General features: G+C 47.3%; 1 protein-coding gene across 5 annotated transcripts in view; it reads left to right on the top strand.

Moving 5' to 3' along the window:
• Katnip (katanin interacting protein) overlaps window positions 1–15347 on the top strand; it is a 168825-nt gene that overhangs the window by 38912 nt on the left and 114566 nt on the right. For 4 of the 5 annotated variants that reach the window (XM_055627421.1, XM_055627423.1, XM_055627424.1 and 1 more), the window contains one exon: window positions 9630–9706. In XM_055627421.1, coding sequence (XP_055483396.1) covers window positions 9630–9706 — 77 coding nt within the window. Of the gene's footprint in view, window positions 1–9141; window positions 9222–9629; window positions 9707–15347 lie in introns of those variants that run through there. The other variant, XM_055627422.1, reaches the window with a different exon arrangement.

Raw genomic sequence — 15347 nt, 5'->3', positions numbered from 1 at the left:
CATATACGCCCTCACGGTTAAGCAATAAATGAAAGATGAAGGGTATCAGAAAAGCAGTGGGGCTGGGGTTGAGGTAGCATGGAGTGCAGAAGTTGTGAGGCCGGGTCTTGAGGAAGTCCCTTTTAAGGAATGGGCTTATAGGAAGGAAGTGATAACCCACTGAGATCTCTGGGAAACAAGATCTACAGAGAGAACAGCTTGGGCTAGAACAGTGGGCCCAGGGGAGCCACTGTGTCCCAGCAGAGAGGCTGATGGCTATGGGCGGGCAGCAGGGGAGAGTGCTGGGAAGGGGCTGGTGGCTGTGTTCTTGGATAGGGTATATGGGGAAGAATGGGATGAGAAAAAGTAGAAGGACTAGAAGGTGTGAGCAGTCGGATAAATGTGGGAGAGTTTCAGGGGAATGCCAGGAAGGTGGCCCAAAGCAGGACATGGGCATCTCCATCCATGCAGAGGGAGCAGCACTTTGAAGGCTATCTGGAACAGAAGAGCCACTGATCCTATTTAAATACGTATTTATTTAGGAGGAGAGAGAGAGATTTGACTTGTTTCTCAAATAATACATGAAACTAGCCTCCTTACAGATAAAAACTTACTGCCAATCAGGTTGAAATGCTAATTACTTTTCCGATTCTTCCCTAACCCCTCTGGAGTAACTGTTACCACTGACCTTTCTCCACGTGTGTGAGTGTCTGAGTGACCCACAAGATCTATGTCGCAGTTTTGTGGTGGTTTGGACTTCTGTTTAGCATAGACAGTGTCCCGCTGAACACAGTTCTAAGGTGTCACACAGAACACTGTTGGACCGTGTGCAATGGAAGTTGTGATTTGCCTTCAGTGCCTAAACACTACACTTCAGATCTGTCCCAGCTGCTTGTTGGCTCACGTTTTTTAGTATATTCAAAATATATTAAAATATATGCTGATTTATAAAAAAGACAACCTTCATCTAAAACAAAACAAAACTGGGCATGGTGGCTCAGACCCAGCACTTGAGAAGCTTAATCAGAAGTTTAAGGCCAGCCTGGGCCACAGACTAAAATCCTGCCTCAAAAATCAAACAAAGAGAACAAGTGGGAACAGTACATTACAGAGGGTTTAGCTGTCCCCACTGAGGGTATCGGGGTGTTTTCAATCAGCCTTCTGTACTTTTTCCTAGGGCACCTGTGAGTTCTTTTTAGTTGGGTTCTAGAGAATAGAAAGCTCCAGGCCCAGTTTACCAATTTACTCCTGTCTCGGTGCAATCTACCTCACTGTTCCCAGAGTGCCTATTGTGAGCTGGCAGGGATTCAGCAAAGGACTCATTTAGATTTGGTGAAAGATCTTAGACAAGAACCTTGCTCCTGGAGGCCCAGGGGCCGTGAAGGTGGTGGGCTACTCCCAGCCTTAAGAATCTGCTCCTTGGCAGGACAAACACTATCCCGGGGCCAGACAGACTCTTGAGCCCTTCCTTTCCATTTGAAAACAGAGCAGTCTGCAAACCTGACTTCTTTCCTGCCAGCTTCTACCATTCCTAGACTGCCTTTCCAGCTTGAAGCCATCCTTTGACAACGCGCCAGGAGCAACATTATAAAAGCACTTTCTTGATTAGACCGGGCCGGCTACCCTGTCTCTGGTTTCCCTTCTTCTCCGCTGATGTTCTACATCCTGCCTTCTGCTACCAACCTGATACCATTCCATGCTTACCACTGTGACAACAACACTTTCAAGGGTTGGTGCACAGCCCCAGGCTGCGATTGTCACTAGCCAGGCTGCCTGATCTGAAGGTGTGATGGCAGTCCCTCTCTGGGAGGCAGACCCAGTCCTACTCCAGCTGCTTTCCCTGAGATAGTTGCCCAGCCCCTTCCTGTGTGAAAAAGGAAAGTTGGCATCTTAAAAAAAAAAAAAAAAAAAAAAAAAAGTATGTCAGGCTGAGGAGATGACTTAGTGGAAAAATTGAAAATGTGAGGACCAGAGTTTCAATCCCCAATACCCACATAAACATTAGGCTTGGTGCTGTGCTTCTCTACCCCAGCACCAGTGTAGAGGTCAGAGGAGCTCTAGACCTTGCCTGCCAGTCAGTCTAGCTGAAATGGTGAAGTCCATGTTCAGTGAGAGAAACAAAAGTTTTTTTGTTCATGCTGTTCATGTTTTTGTACCATGCTGTTCATGGTAGCACACAACTTTAATACCACCACTCATGAGGCAGAGGCAGAATAGATCCCTGAGTTCAAGTCCAGCCTGGTCTATATAGAGCACTCCAGACCAGCTTAGGCTACATAGTGATGCCCTATTTCAAAAACCTAAGTTGGAGAATGATTTTTTTGCTTTTAAGATTCCAGCTTTGAAGGGGACTCTCCTAGTTCCTTCCTTCCCTGCTGTAACAGCAGCTTCAGGGGTCTAAGGCCTCTGAGCCCTTCAGGTACCTGCATTCGCATGTACATACCCACTCGGGGACACACACACATGTAATTAGTAAAACAACAACAAACCCACCAGCCATTCTTTTCCTGACTGCATGGCTGGCTTCTTCCTGCTGGTCTGATGCCATTTTTAAGCAAGCTCACACTCCCTGCAGAGGGTGTTCTAGGGAGGAAAGGCAGGAAGGGAAGCAGTCTGGAGAATAGAGAGCAGGCTTCCCTGAAAAATAGCCAAAAGGACATACCGTTCATGGGATGTACTGGGAATATGGAAACAAGGCCCATGGACAGTGATAGCAGAAAATGGCTGACATTTATCTCCGTCTCCAGCCTGTAGCCTGATACTTGGCTGCAGGAGCAGCACTGGCAACAGTAGTAGGGTTAATAGGGATGGCCTCCCCCCATTTCTCCCTACTTTTGAGGTCTGGGGTAAGCCCCCAGGGTGATAACCAGCTCAAGCAGCCATGTCTGCTGGGCTGGGAGTGATCGGTATTGTCTTCTGATAGTCTCTTACCCAGGGAAGTGTTGGGATGCAAATCAGGCAGGTGGAGACTAAAATTGAAGAGTAGAGAGGGACATTGCCACCTTGGGCATCCTTTTCCCCACCCCCACCCCCACCCCAGTCAGGTCCATGGACCATTCCAGCAGGACTACAAAACTCCAGCAGGTGAATTTTAAAAGCTGTCAACCAGTGATGGGCTGCAAAAGTAGTGTTCTTTTGTTGGCAGTCAAAGGCTGTGTGCAGGGCAGGCCTGAGCCCCTCCCCCCAAGCTCTGCTGGAAGCTTTGGCCTCAACTGCAGGTCTTTACCAACTCAGGACTGGATGCCAGCATGTTAAGTCTGTCAAACCCTCTAACAGCTTCCTGGCCACCTCAGCATAAGGCCATGGGCTTCCTGGTGAGCTCCATGGAGGCCTGAGTCTGGTTTTGTCTGATCTGGTCACCTGCTGCCTCCCACAACTCCCGAATACCTTCAAGGTCAAGTCTATGGCTAATAGTTCATCTCACTAAAGAGGCTTTCTTTTTCAGAAACTATTTTAAATGTTTTATTTTATGTTGTATGTCTGTGTGAGGGTTTGTGCACACAAGTGCAGTGTCCTTCAAGACCAGAAAAGGGCATTGGATTCCCATGGAGCCAGAGTGACAGGTAGTTGTGCTCTGCCTGATATGGTCACTGGGAACTGAACTTGAGTACACTGGAGGGAGTATTCCTTCTTAACCCCTGAGCCATCTTTCCAGCCTCCAAAAAGGCCTTCTTGAGCCACTGGCAGAAGCAGCCCTCCCTGTGTGCCAGCACTCTGCTCACTGCCTCCTCTCACCAAACTGTGAGCCCCAACAGCTGCTGTTGTATCCCAGCACCTTAGACAGACACCAGACTAAAGTTGGTTCTTGCTTAATACTGAAGGTTGCGTGGATTTGTTAATGGGAGTTAGCTCCACCTTGCATGGCATTTGGAATGTGTAGGGTGTGAATGGGTAGTCCTGCCCGGAGGGTCCCCAGGCACAGTTCTTAAGCAGGTCTGTGTTTATACCTGTGCTTGCCTTCTTTTTATGGAGTGCTTATATTTTTCACTTGGAGCACTGATAGAAGTTTCCCTTTAAATTAAACTCACTGAAGGTTTTTAAATCCTCTGCCTTCACCAGACTAGAAGGTAATTTATAATCCATGTGGCAATTTTACAAGAGAACTTTTCTGAGAATAATAAGAAATAAATATGATTTTTTTTTTCTTTCCTATCAGATGTGGGTTGAAAAGGATTCCTCAGATGGCTACAGGGCGGATCTTTTTTTTTTTTTTTTTCATAAAAATACACTATCCTGATTCATAGACTCCAGGAGAAAAGCCTGGATTCCAGATCTGCATGGGGACTATAAACCCTGAAGCCAAGTGTGAAATCTCCAGATCTGGTTATCAGGTAGTTGTGGTGCATAGCACAGCCAGGAGGGAATGGTAGCTGAGAGCCCAGTGCTACCCCAGGCTCTCCCTTTGTTTAGTTGCCTTGGAGAGTGTCTGTATTCTTCTGCCCCAGGGCAGGAAAAACCATGTTTGCCTTTTGTTGTTTTGCTTCGTACCACCTCTAGGGGGCAGTCTCAGCTGCTGCTTTAGGTTCATTGTTAAGCTGCTGTTTGCAATACAAGTGTATGAGATATAGAGGATTTTTGATGATAAGAGTCCGTCTGGTGGGTTAGCAAATGTAGTTGAATCATAGGCTTAGAGTTTTAACATTCAGCTAATGTGCCTGGAGGACTCAGCACCCAACACTAGGACATGACAAAATCTCCAGGGACAGAGAAGTTGGAGCTGGGTGGGTTATAAGAAGAATTTTGTGCTATAATATGCATATAGTCATTCTGTGGACATAGGGACATTAGGAACATTTGTCATAAGCCTCAGGGTATATCTTAGTACTAGTGTACTTGCCTCACATGGGTGAGGCCCTAGGCTTGGCTACCAGCATCACCAAAAACCAGAAGCAAAGCAGTCTGAACCAAAAAGCTTCACTAAAGTATTGCTTAACCCTCTATTGATAGCTGAATCCTTCAACATGGTGCAGGCTTTGGAAAACCATTAGCTTGTCTGCGATCCTGTCTAGAACTCAAGTCTAAGTTATATTTGCCTAGTCCAGACTGGCTTGAATAAAGAAAGGAGTCTATCTGGGCATGGTGACACATGCCTAGAGTGCCAGCTGTCAGAGCAGAAGTAAGAGGATTGCAAGTTCATGGCCAGTCTAGGTCACAGAGCAAGTTCAAGGCCAGTGTGGACTATAGAGCAAAATCCCACCTCACAAAAAGGAAGGGAAGGAGAGATGAAAGAAGGGAAGAAGAGAGAAAGAGATGTGGGGAGAGAAGGAAGGAAGAAGAGAAAGGTGCTATGTGCTACCCAAAGTGGTAGAGTGGCAACACTGCCAATAAAGCTGGAAGACAGGATAGTCAAAGCTCTGTCCATTAGGCCTGGCTTCAGACATCCAGTACTGTGTGGGAACTTATCCCCATGGATAGAGGGCGCCTACTGTATGCCATTGTTTGAGCCTGTAGCTGATGGATTAGAGATTATGTGAGAGAAGGAGTGGAGCTTTGGGAATTCTTCAAGAACTGAGACCTGGCCACACCCTCCAAGGCATTTCTGGTCCCCTGTGCTGTTGCATTTTATAATGTCTCCCTTTTGGGCTCCAGGTGCCTGTGAGAGCCAATGCAGGTTGTAGACCCTTCCCAGAAGAGTCCTTTGTACATCACTTGTATGGGTGTTCCCAGAAGCCCCTGGAGGCATCTGGATGGTGTGTGGCTATTAAGTGGTTAAGTGCAGTGCCCCTGTAGATCAATTGCGAAGGGTGCCATTCACATGGGTCACATGGTACATGCTCTGAATAGAGGTTGTGCAGTGTAGCTCCTGTGTGGCAAGTCATCAGTATATCCACAGGCTGGGCTTCCATTAAACCTTGGTTACAGGGCTGGCAAAAGAGCTCACTGGATAGAACTCTTGCCTCACAAACCTAGAGATGTGAGCTCAACCCCCAAAGCCCACATAAAGGTGGATGGAGAGAATCAACTCTACATAGTTGTCCTCTGGCCTTCATGCATGTGTTGTGGCATGTGTGTGCCCTAAACATACATCATGCACACAGACACAATAATAAGTTTAAACCCCTACTGTGTATGTCAGGGTACCAGCCCCACAGCAAGCACTCAGCAAGTATTGGTGGGAAACAGAGCATGAACTTGATCCTTTCTAGGCTTTTCATCCATTGTTGCTGGCTTAGGCATTCACCCCTTCACTTTAGGGATAAGAAAGTAGAATTCCAGCAGTGTCAAGTAAGCATCTACGTTGTCTGCCTTCTCTTTCTACAACAGAGTACCTGTGCCTGGGTAACTTAGAAAGAAAAGAAGCTTTTGCAGCTCTGGGTTCTGGAGGCTGGGAAGTCCAGGGCATGGCAGCAACTTCAGGCAAGGAGCACCATAACATTATGGAAGGTGGAAGGAGGAGCAAGCGAGCATGTGGAAGAAACAAGTAGAAGGGGCCGCCTGGTTCTGTAACAGTTCAGGCTGAGAATAGTGATCCTTTCTCACAAGAACTCCTTCTCTCCTGCAATTACACCCATTGTTTGAATGATAATAACCCTTCAAAGATGGCGCTCTTGTGGACTCTACACTTTATAAGCACCCCACCTCCCCCACCACAACACTATTGCCGTAGGAAGCAAACTCCAGTCATAGTTTTGGAAAGGACAGACCACATCAGAACCATAGCAACCTCGTGTCTGGAGGCAGCATTGTGATTTGGAGCCAGGCATGGACTCTGAGGCTAGTTAGAAACATATGGGGCCTCCCAGCCTTCCCAAATGAGAGCTGTCCTGTCACCACAATCCCCAGGTGACCAGCATTTGAGAAGCAGGGGCTGGAAGAAGTGAGCTAGCTGCCTGACCTTGTTCTGTGTCTCTTGGGTGGCATCTGCATCTTGGTAGAAAGAACAAATACATTCCGGAGAGGGTCTGAGGTAAAAGCCCACACGCACACTTATATCTCTTTGAAGTCTGTATTTCTTCTAAAAATGCTACCGAATGTTTCTTTCAATACCGCAGTGTATCAACGGTCACTTTAATATTTCAGAATGGTAATGTAAATTGGTGTGGAGTCAGTGGTGTTTGGGAATATGCACGGCATGAATTTCCTTGTCTCTTAAATAGGGTGATAATAACCATCTCAAGAACTGCCACAGACATCAAAAAAGAAGGCTGGGTATAGTAACTCCTCCCCAGAATCGGGATGCTACAAGGATCTCTCCCAATGCTGAGGTCTCTCCTGTTCTTTCCTGTATGCAAAGAGGAGCCAGGCTCAGTCCCAGGGGTACAGGGAACCTCTTGAGGCAGCCCCGGAAGCCAGAGAGTTCTACCAGTGTTTAACACTTCTTCTAATTTCATAATGCCCCCCTTCATTATTATTGCTGCCTGGCTGGGCAGCATGAAGCCCAGTGACACTCAGAGGTTTGAGGGGCTGGAGATACGGCTTGGTAGTAGAGTGCTTACCTAGTGTAGGGTCTTGCTTGTTTAAATATGGTCCAAAGGCATCATCTGTGAGCTGGTTAAGGATGCCCATGGGTCCTCTTCTTCCTCCTGAGACAAAATCTCATACTCCCAAGGTGAAGTGTACAGACCAGCAGAAGGCAGGGAGAAGTAAGGTTTGCTGCATAAAAGGGAAAATGTGTGTGACAGAAGAAGAGAAAAGAAGATGGCAACAGCCTGGGCTTTGTAGGACATGGGTGGAGACAGGGGGATTAGGCCATCAGTACTAGTCTAAGAGTGGCTGTCAGTGTTTCCCATCCCAAGGGCCCCATTGCCTGGTAACTGGAGGGAGAAGTGAAGATGGAGAAGGAAGCAAACAGATGTTTAACATCCATACCTGAAGATAGAGGATGAAGGTTGGTTAAAGAAGGCCCAGAGAGCTGTACAGGAAGGGATCCTAGGCCTATGGATGCCAAGGAAGAGGCTGGGCCTCCAGGAAGCATGGAGATAGGAGTGAATGCACAGGTGTTCCTCTGCTCACCCAGTATTATATTCCAACAAGTGTGCTATAAACTGGAAATACCTTAAATTGAAAAATGCACAGAAAAGCCAAGCATGATGGTGCATGCCTCTAATCCTACCACTCCATAGTCTGAGGCAGGAGGATTATTGCAAGTTCAAGGCCAGACCAGACTATGTAGTGAGGTCCAGGCTGTTCTGGACTATAAAGTGAGTCTCAAATACCCCAAACCTGCATACGTATATAAACTCTCTCTCTCTTTCTCTCTTTCTCTCTGTCTCTCTGTCTCTCTCTCTCTCACACACACACACACACACACACACACACACACACACACATTCACACACAAACATCCATCAGCTTAGGCTTTCTTTAGCCAGCCTCCCTCTTCTGCCCTGAGTTGAAGATATATATGCACACATATATGTATGTGTATATATATATATATGAATATATATAGATGGGTTGCTATTTTAATGTATAGTATATATCAATGATCTCTCAATACTGTAATAAAATGTAAGACAAACAAGATGGCAGAAACTGCAATCCCACTGTGTAGGAGGCCAAGGCAAGAGAATCACAAGTTCAAAGTTAGCTGGGGCTGTATTTGAGGCATTGTCTCAAAAAAACAAAACCAAACTACTTGGTTATAGCAGGCTGAGTTCTGATGGTCAGACTGCATGGCACAGTGCTTAAAAGCCATTTGGACGCAGAAGACAGAATGTTGTACGATGCTTCAAGGCATGAACTGAAAACTGAGTTGTCCAGATACTACTTTGAACATGAGTGAGTCCAGGGGCTCAAGAGAAAGAGTGCTGGGGTTCTTTTTCTCCCCATCACTTTGTTCTTCTATCTTTGCTACTATTCCTCTCAGGCTTTGCCAGACCTGGGCCCCCAGAGGGCAGAGCAGCTCCTTCCCCAGAGTTTCAGCATGGTCTCAGAGGCTACCTGTGTTGCTCCTCCCAAACTGCGGCTCCTTGTGGCTAGGCAAGGCTCATGGTGATTGTGCTTCCAAGCCAAGGCTCTGTGACCCAGGAGGGTCCCCAGGGACTGCCGCAGGCAGCTTGAGGGAAACACTGAATTGAAAGATATAGCTGAGAGGCTCCCTGAAGGCAACACAGGGCCCTGTTGCCAGAAGAAGAGCTACAGCCCACATTCTGTAATGACATTGTTGTTTCTGATCATTAGAGAGTCCTCTTGCAGTGAAAACTTGAGGTCCCTTTTCAGCAGCCAGCTTGGGGTGAACTGGTGAGAGATGACTGAGATGGCTGAGTAGTGTATGTTGAGGAAACATCTTGGATGCCAAGGTTTGTTTGTTTCTGTCTTGTTTTGTTTTGCTTGTTTTTTGTTTGTTTTTTTGTTTGTTTTTTGAGACAGCAGCTCACTATGTAGCTCTGGCTGTTCTGGAAGACGCCAAACCTTATCAAAGTCCTAGACTTCATAGGGCATGGCGGGGGGGGGGGGGGGGACAGTAAGGAGGCTGGGAAGCCAACCTTCTTTCATAGATTGGTAAAGCTGTGTGTGCCTGAGACCCACTGGGCTCCCACACAATCCCTAGAGCTCTGGGTCGCCAGAGTGATGTACCAAGGGGAGCTGGGCTTTCGTCAAGGGCTGCCTCCCAGCTCAGCCAGCTCCTGCAAGCTGTGTGCAGCACCCAGCATCAGCGAAGGTGTCCCTGCATTTCGCTCTCACCCCACTCTGTTTCTTCCTTTCAGGGTTACACTAAGGACATGGTGACAGACTTTGATGAGAAACATGATGAGTATTTAATATTGCTTCAGCAGAGAAACCGGTAAGAGCAAACTGCCTGATGGCAACCGTTGTTATCAGCCAAATAAAAAAATGATTTTGATTTATTAAAAGCCCACGGGACACAGGAATGGAGCATAGAGTCCCCCTCCATGCAAAGGCTGAGGTTATTACCCACGCTTGTAGGCCCACACTTGCCCTCAACTCTCCACCCCATCCAGTGCTTTAATTGCATCTTCTGGTTGACTCATAGCAAAGTCTTGGTTGTACAGGTGCTCTCTCTTGCCTCATGATGGAGAGGTGGGGTCTGGGCACAACAGGCACTCGCCAGTCACCTTTATATGGTGGTGTGCATCTTTTGGACATCAACCTGTCCCAGAGAGCTAGGTTGGTGGAAAGGTAAAGTCAGTTTACCTTGTGACTTAAGTTGCTCAGGGTGTCATATTCAGTTCTGGTGCTGGTTCTTGCAGAAGCTCAAAGCACTACCATGTGTAGTTGTCAAGGTGACAGCAATCTGGTGTGATCTGAAGGACTCTGTTCCTTTGCAAGGTGAAGCAAGTTTATTTCCAGTTCGTTGTGGTTTGTATTCAGACCTGAGCCTTCCTATGAGCTGGAAATGCCAACTCAGAGCTTAGGAGTTGCCCAGGGTTAAGGAACTGGGGTGGGGGTACCTGGAACTTTCCTGTCCACACTGCTCAGTACTGCCATGGGTGTTTATAGAAACACAGATGGAGGGGGTAGAGAGCCTCCATGCTGGCAGAGAAACTGGGATCTAGATTTGTATTTTATAGTATTGGTAATGAAAGTCAAACCACAAGCCAAACAGAATTCTGCAGAACCGCTAAACAGATCTGCCTGGAATGGGAAGACCCAGCAAGGGCAGGAATTGGAGTCTTTGTGTTATAGGAAAAGACCTGTCTTGCAGGTTAGAGGTCTGAAAGATGTCACCTCAAATGCCATTCAAGCCTTGTCTGGCCTTCTGGACACCTGTTGGTTTTGGGGAGTACTGTGATGGTGTTGGGGATGTGTGAGATAACCTCATGCATTATTATGTAGCATCTCTACCTATTATACAGTTTCATTAAGATTTTTTTTCTGGGCTGAAGGTATGGCTTAGAATCCCTGCCTAGCATGTAAGAAACCTTGGGTCCAGGCTTTAGCACTGTATAAAACTGGGTGGGTGTAGTGGCACATGCCTGTAATCTTAGCACGTGGGCAGTAGAGACAGAATGATCCGAAACTCAAAGTCATCCTTGGCTACATGGTGAGTTCAAGGCCAGCTTAAGCTACATGAGACCTTGTCTTTAATAATAATAATATATCTCCCTGTATCTATGACAAGAAGGCCTGCTCTCATTTCCAGATACACTCAGTGAGTTGGCAGTGCCAGAAGTACTACATGGTACCCCCTGTGCCCTACCATTTAGCAGAACTTTCCCAGCCTCCCAGGGCTAGGCAGCTCAAGTGAGAACAGCAGATAGTTCATGTTGATTAGACCCCCATGGGTGTTTATCCTGGCATTTATACCACAGGGTTGGATGTTTTTATTCAGTCTCTCTGGCAGTGAGGACACTGCCACTGAACACCTGGGTGATGGTTTAATCATCCCAGGCGCTCATCTGGGGAGAGAGTGTCATAGCTCCTCACGAGCAGATTGTTTCTCATTAATCGGGGATCGATAAGTGCTATCACAGAGGTGCTGGCTGACAGCATTGATGGCAATTTCACAGACAAGATTGCAGCATGGTGACAATTAAAAAATATATCGCAATTGAGTTGCTGTAAAATGGGGTGGGGTGGATATTATTGGATGCAGAAAATGAGACAAGGCCGATAAGAAATCCCCACCAGGGACCTATGAAGAAGGGGGTGCCGTGAGCAGTGGTCAGTTCGGCCTCAAGGCACCTTTTACAAAATGCCAGCCACACGCTAGGTGCCATAGCCCACCAGCTTAGCTTCAGGTCACCCAGATGGGCAGGTGGAGTGAAAGCACCCATTTGTCAGACAAGGAAATAGGCGAGCAGGAAGTGGCAGAACTGGATTATACCTTATTTACATATTTTTTGGCATTTTCATAGTGATCAACATGAGAGAGACATGCCAGTGGCCCCAAATATGCTAAGGACAACAAAGCTGTGGGTTACTCGGAGGCCTCTGTTCCTGGCATGGTGGCAGAGGCTGAGGACTGCATGGACTCTCTGGAGGAAAGTGAACCCAGGCTGCTTAGCTGGGTTCTGAGCCCCTGAGAAGGAGACATTGTCAGCAGAGCTCTGTCCAGGAGCTATCTGCCCCTAGGATGCTGGTTGACATGAGTCTTGCATTCATTCAGTATTTCTGTGAGTGCTTTCCGTGTGCCTCGCATCACCTAGAAAGGCGCTATTGTGTAAAAAAGACACAGGCTGTTTTTTTCATTTTGTTTTGGTATTTTTAGCTAAAACTTATTTGTGGGAGGCGTACATCATAGGGTAAATGTGGAAATCAGAACTTGAGGGAGTCAGTTCTCTCCTTTCGCTTGTGGATTTGAGGGATTGAACTTGTGTTCAGTGTGGCAGCCAGTGCCTTTACTGGTTGAGCCGGCTCACCAGCCCCACAGTTACTAGCTAGCAGCCAACTAATTTGGTTGTAAAACTCAAAAACCCAGGGTTAAATGGGCTTATTAACTAGGAAGCTTTGGGCTTAAGGAGTGAAGAACTCATTCATGGGAACTGGGGGTATTGCTGAGTGGCAGTTCATGCACAAGGCCCTAGGTTCCATCACCACCATGGCACTTTGACTTCAGGCACACCTGGTTCCAGCCAGCATTGCCCCATTGTTTTTCCATGTAAGAGTCATTCTTAGTTGTGGCCCTCCCTGACCCAGGGGTGATTCCAGAAACTGACCCTCCTGCCCCTTTCTGCTTGCATTTCCTTCTGGGGCAGCAGGTCCATCTCCCTTGCAGCCATGTTGTCCTGGAAGTTTCCTTCAAACACCTTTCTCGAGCACCAAATAACACAATTGTCAGACTCTTGGATCTGTTGAAAATCTATGTTGTGCCTCCACTCGCCACACTGCAGCCCCCTCTGCTTTTTAGACATGAGCCTAATCTTCCCAGTCAGGCCCGCCACTCAGCCCTTTGATCACGCTGCTTGATCTTGCTCAGATCTGCTCAGGTGTGATTACATCTCCAGTGAGGTGAGTGGCCAGAATCACTAATAGGGTGCTGGGACAAAGCAAAGCTGCTACATCTTTGAGCCTCCTCCCTGTATATGTCCCCTCACCTCAGGCCCTGCCTACAGCGCATGACACTCTCAGCCTCTGGTACAATCATGGTGGCTTCATACTCACCCTACCACCGCCAGGGAGCTCATCCAGGGAGCGGGTTGGGCTATAGACACCTCACCTGTCCCCTTTCTCTAACCATCGGCTCTCCTCACCTTCCGATACAGCTTCTGGGTGTTCCATCAGGAACAACACCTTGCCCCCTCACATGTGGCTTGGATGGAAGTCACTCTTAAGCCACGTTCAAAGGAGCGCTCCTCAGGAAGGGCTCTACTGAAAACATTAGGGGAAAAAATGCTCTCTCCCCCAAAGTAGCATGTGGATGGCCGGGAAGCAGTGGGCAGCTCAGCTGTGGACAAGCAGGTGCCCTACACCCTGGACAGCTTGATGCAAAATAGCCATCCATTGTAAGAAAGCATCTTTCTGTGGTGCCACCTGAATGTCACTGCACTCAGCTGCAGTGACATCACAGTCTGAGTAATTATCTCCTAATTTATCAGTTTCAGAGTCCACATTCTCATAAATCATCCTGCTCATGTATGGGCCAACATGCAGTACCAGCCCCAGATCCTGGGCAATGGGACAGTGTTTTAACAGTGATTTGGGGACCCAGGGCAGCCTCTGGGAGGCATGCTCTTCCCCTGGCAGGTCAGGTTCCTGGCCGGCCCTCAGCCTGCTGACTCCCCCGAGACCCCTGCATATAGTGTGCTTTCATTCTGTGCTCCCGGGAGTGTGCTGATCCCCGTGTGTAGAGCATCACTTAGCGACTTGTGTTTTCCTTCTGTTCTGTGTTGTTGCCCAACAATCAGGCACACTGCAGCCTTCCAAGGCTGGCGAGAGATAAGCAGTCTATAATCAGTGTTCCTGCCATCTTTGTTGAGAAGATGGATGTGTCAGCTGCTGAAAAAGCGGCTGAAAAGTAAACAAAGAAGGCGCCCATAATGCCACCACCTTCCTCCACGACTGACGTCATTTTATATTTATCACCTTCCACTCAAGGCCCACAAACCCAGTTTTTTTTCTTTCCTGTTTTATACTTACCACATATATAGTATTCTGCCTTGATGAATGTTTAAAGTTACTGCACAATGTAATTGATTTTCATGCCATCTTTATCTAAAGATACCCCTCCTCCACCTCTCTCCCATTTACTGTTTTGTCTGTGTGCACATATGGAGGCCAGAGGTAGACCTTAGGTGTCCACCAGCCCAGCAGCTGTCCACCTTGATCTAGGCTTGCCTTGCCAGTCAGGCTAGGGCTCTGGGATGACAAGTGTGTGCCACCTGGAATTTTCTAGATCTGGGTTTTGTAGTTCAGGCCCTCATGCTTGGTGAGAGAACTTTTCACTGAGTGCCACCCCCCCCCCCACACACACACCTCATGAGGAGACCACAACTGTGTTCCTGAGGTCTTTGCTGTGACTGTTTGGGCATGATGTCCTGACCTCCACTCCCTGGCATCAGGCTCTGGCTTGTGTTGAGGATTTGTTGATCTCTGTACTAACTTTTTTATGCCCAGAGTTAAATAAGCATGAGAATTGCTGGAATGTGCTTTCTGGGAAAAGATCAAATATGCATTGTCTGTGCTTCCCTGTTCCTCTTGAGAAGGGGCTATGGGTTGCCAGCCTTGTCTGAGTTTGCCAGTTGCCATACTGTCTCACAAGCTCCAGGAGTGGCATGTCTGTTTTAGTGATGACTCTGGACTTAAAGCACCCAAAGTTTGCATTTCAATCCTGCCACATAGCAGCAGGGTGGCCTTGGCAGGTTACTCACCCTCTTTGTCTCTCTCTTTCCTTATCTATGGAGTGGAGTAATAAAATCATCATGAAGAGTAATGTCTCCTTCAGTTGGTATTTATTCTTGTGTTCTGTGTCTGTGATTGCTAGCTCACAGAATATGTTTATCAGCATTCCTGTGCACTTGCAGCCACTCACAGATGTACAAGGGTAGCAACCTTTTCTTTCCTTCTTTCTTTCTTTCTTTCTTTCTTTCTTTCTTTCTTTCTTTCTTTCTTTCTTCCTTCCTTCCTTCCTTCCTTCCTTCCTTCCTTCTTCTTTCTTTCTTTTTTTTGGTTTTTCAAGACAGAGTTTCTCCATGTAACAACTCTGGCTGTCTTGGACTATTTTTGTAGACCACGCTGGCCTCGAACTCACAGAGAGCCACCTTCCCCTGCTTCCCGAGTGCTGGGAGTAAAGGCGTGCCCAGTGCAAAATATATTAGTTGCTTGACATACATTGTCCAAAGACCCAGAGCCAGGTAGCTTTTGGTCTTCTTATTGTCTTTCTTGTATGGCTGTTATGGGGCACTAAGCATTTTGGTTTGCAGTTCTGTGCTTTTCTTGGTAGTTTTGCTGTTTCAGTTGGCACCAGATTGTGTATGCGTGTGTGTGTGTGTGTGTGTGTGTGTGTGTGTGTGTGTGTGTGTGTG

This window comes from Psammomys obesus, unplaced genomic scaffold (genome assembly GCF_907164565.1).
Source record: "Psammomys obesus unplaced genomic scaffold, mPsaObe1.curated_primary_1811, whole genome shotgun sequence".
Classification (NCBI taxonomy): domain Eukaryota; kingdom Metazoa; phylum Chordata; class Mammalia; order Rodentia; family Muridae; genus Psammomys; species Psammomys obesus.
This window is presented reverse-complemented; position numbering and strand designations above follow the sequence as displayed.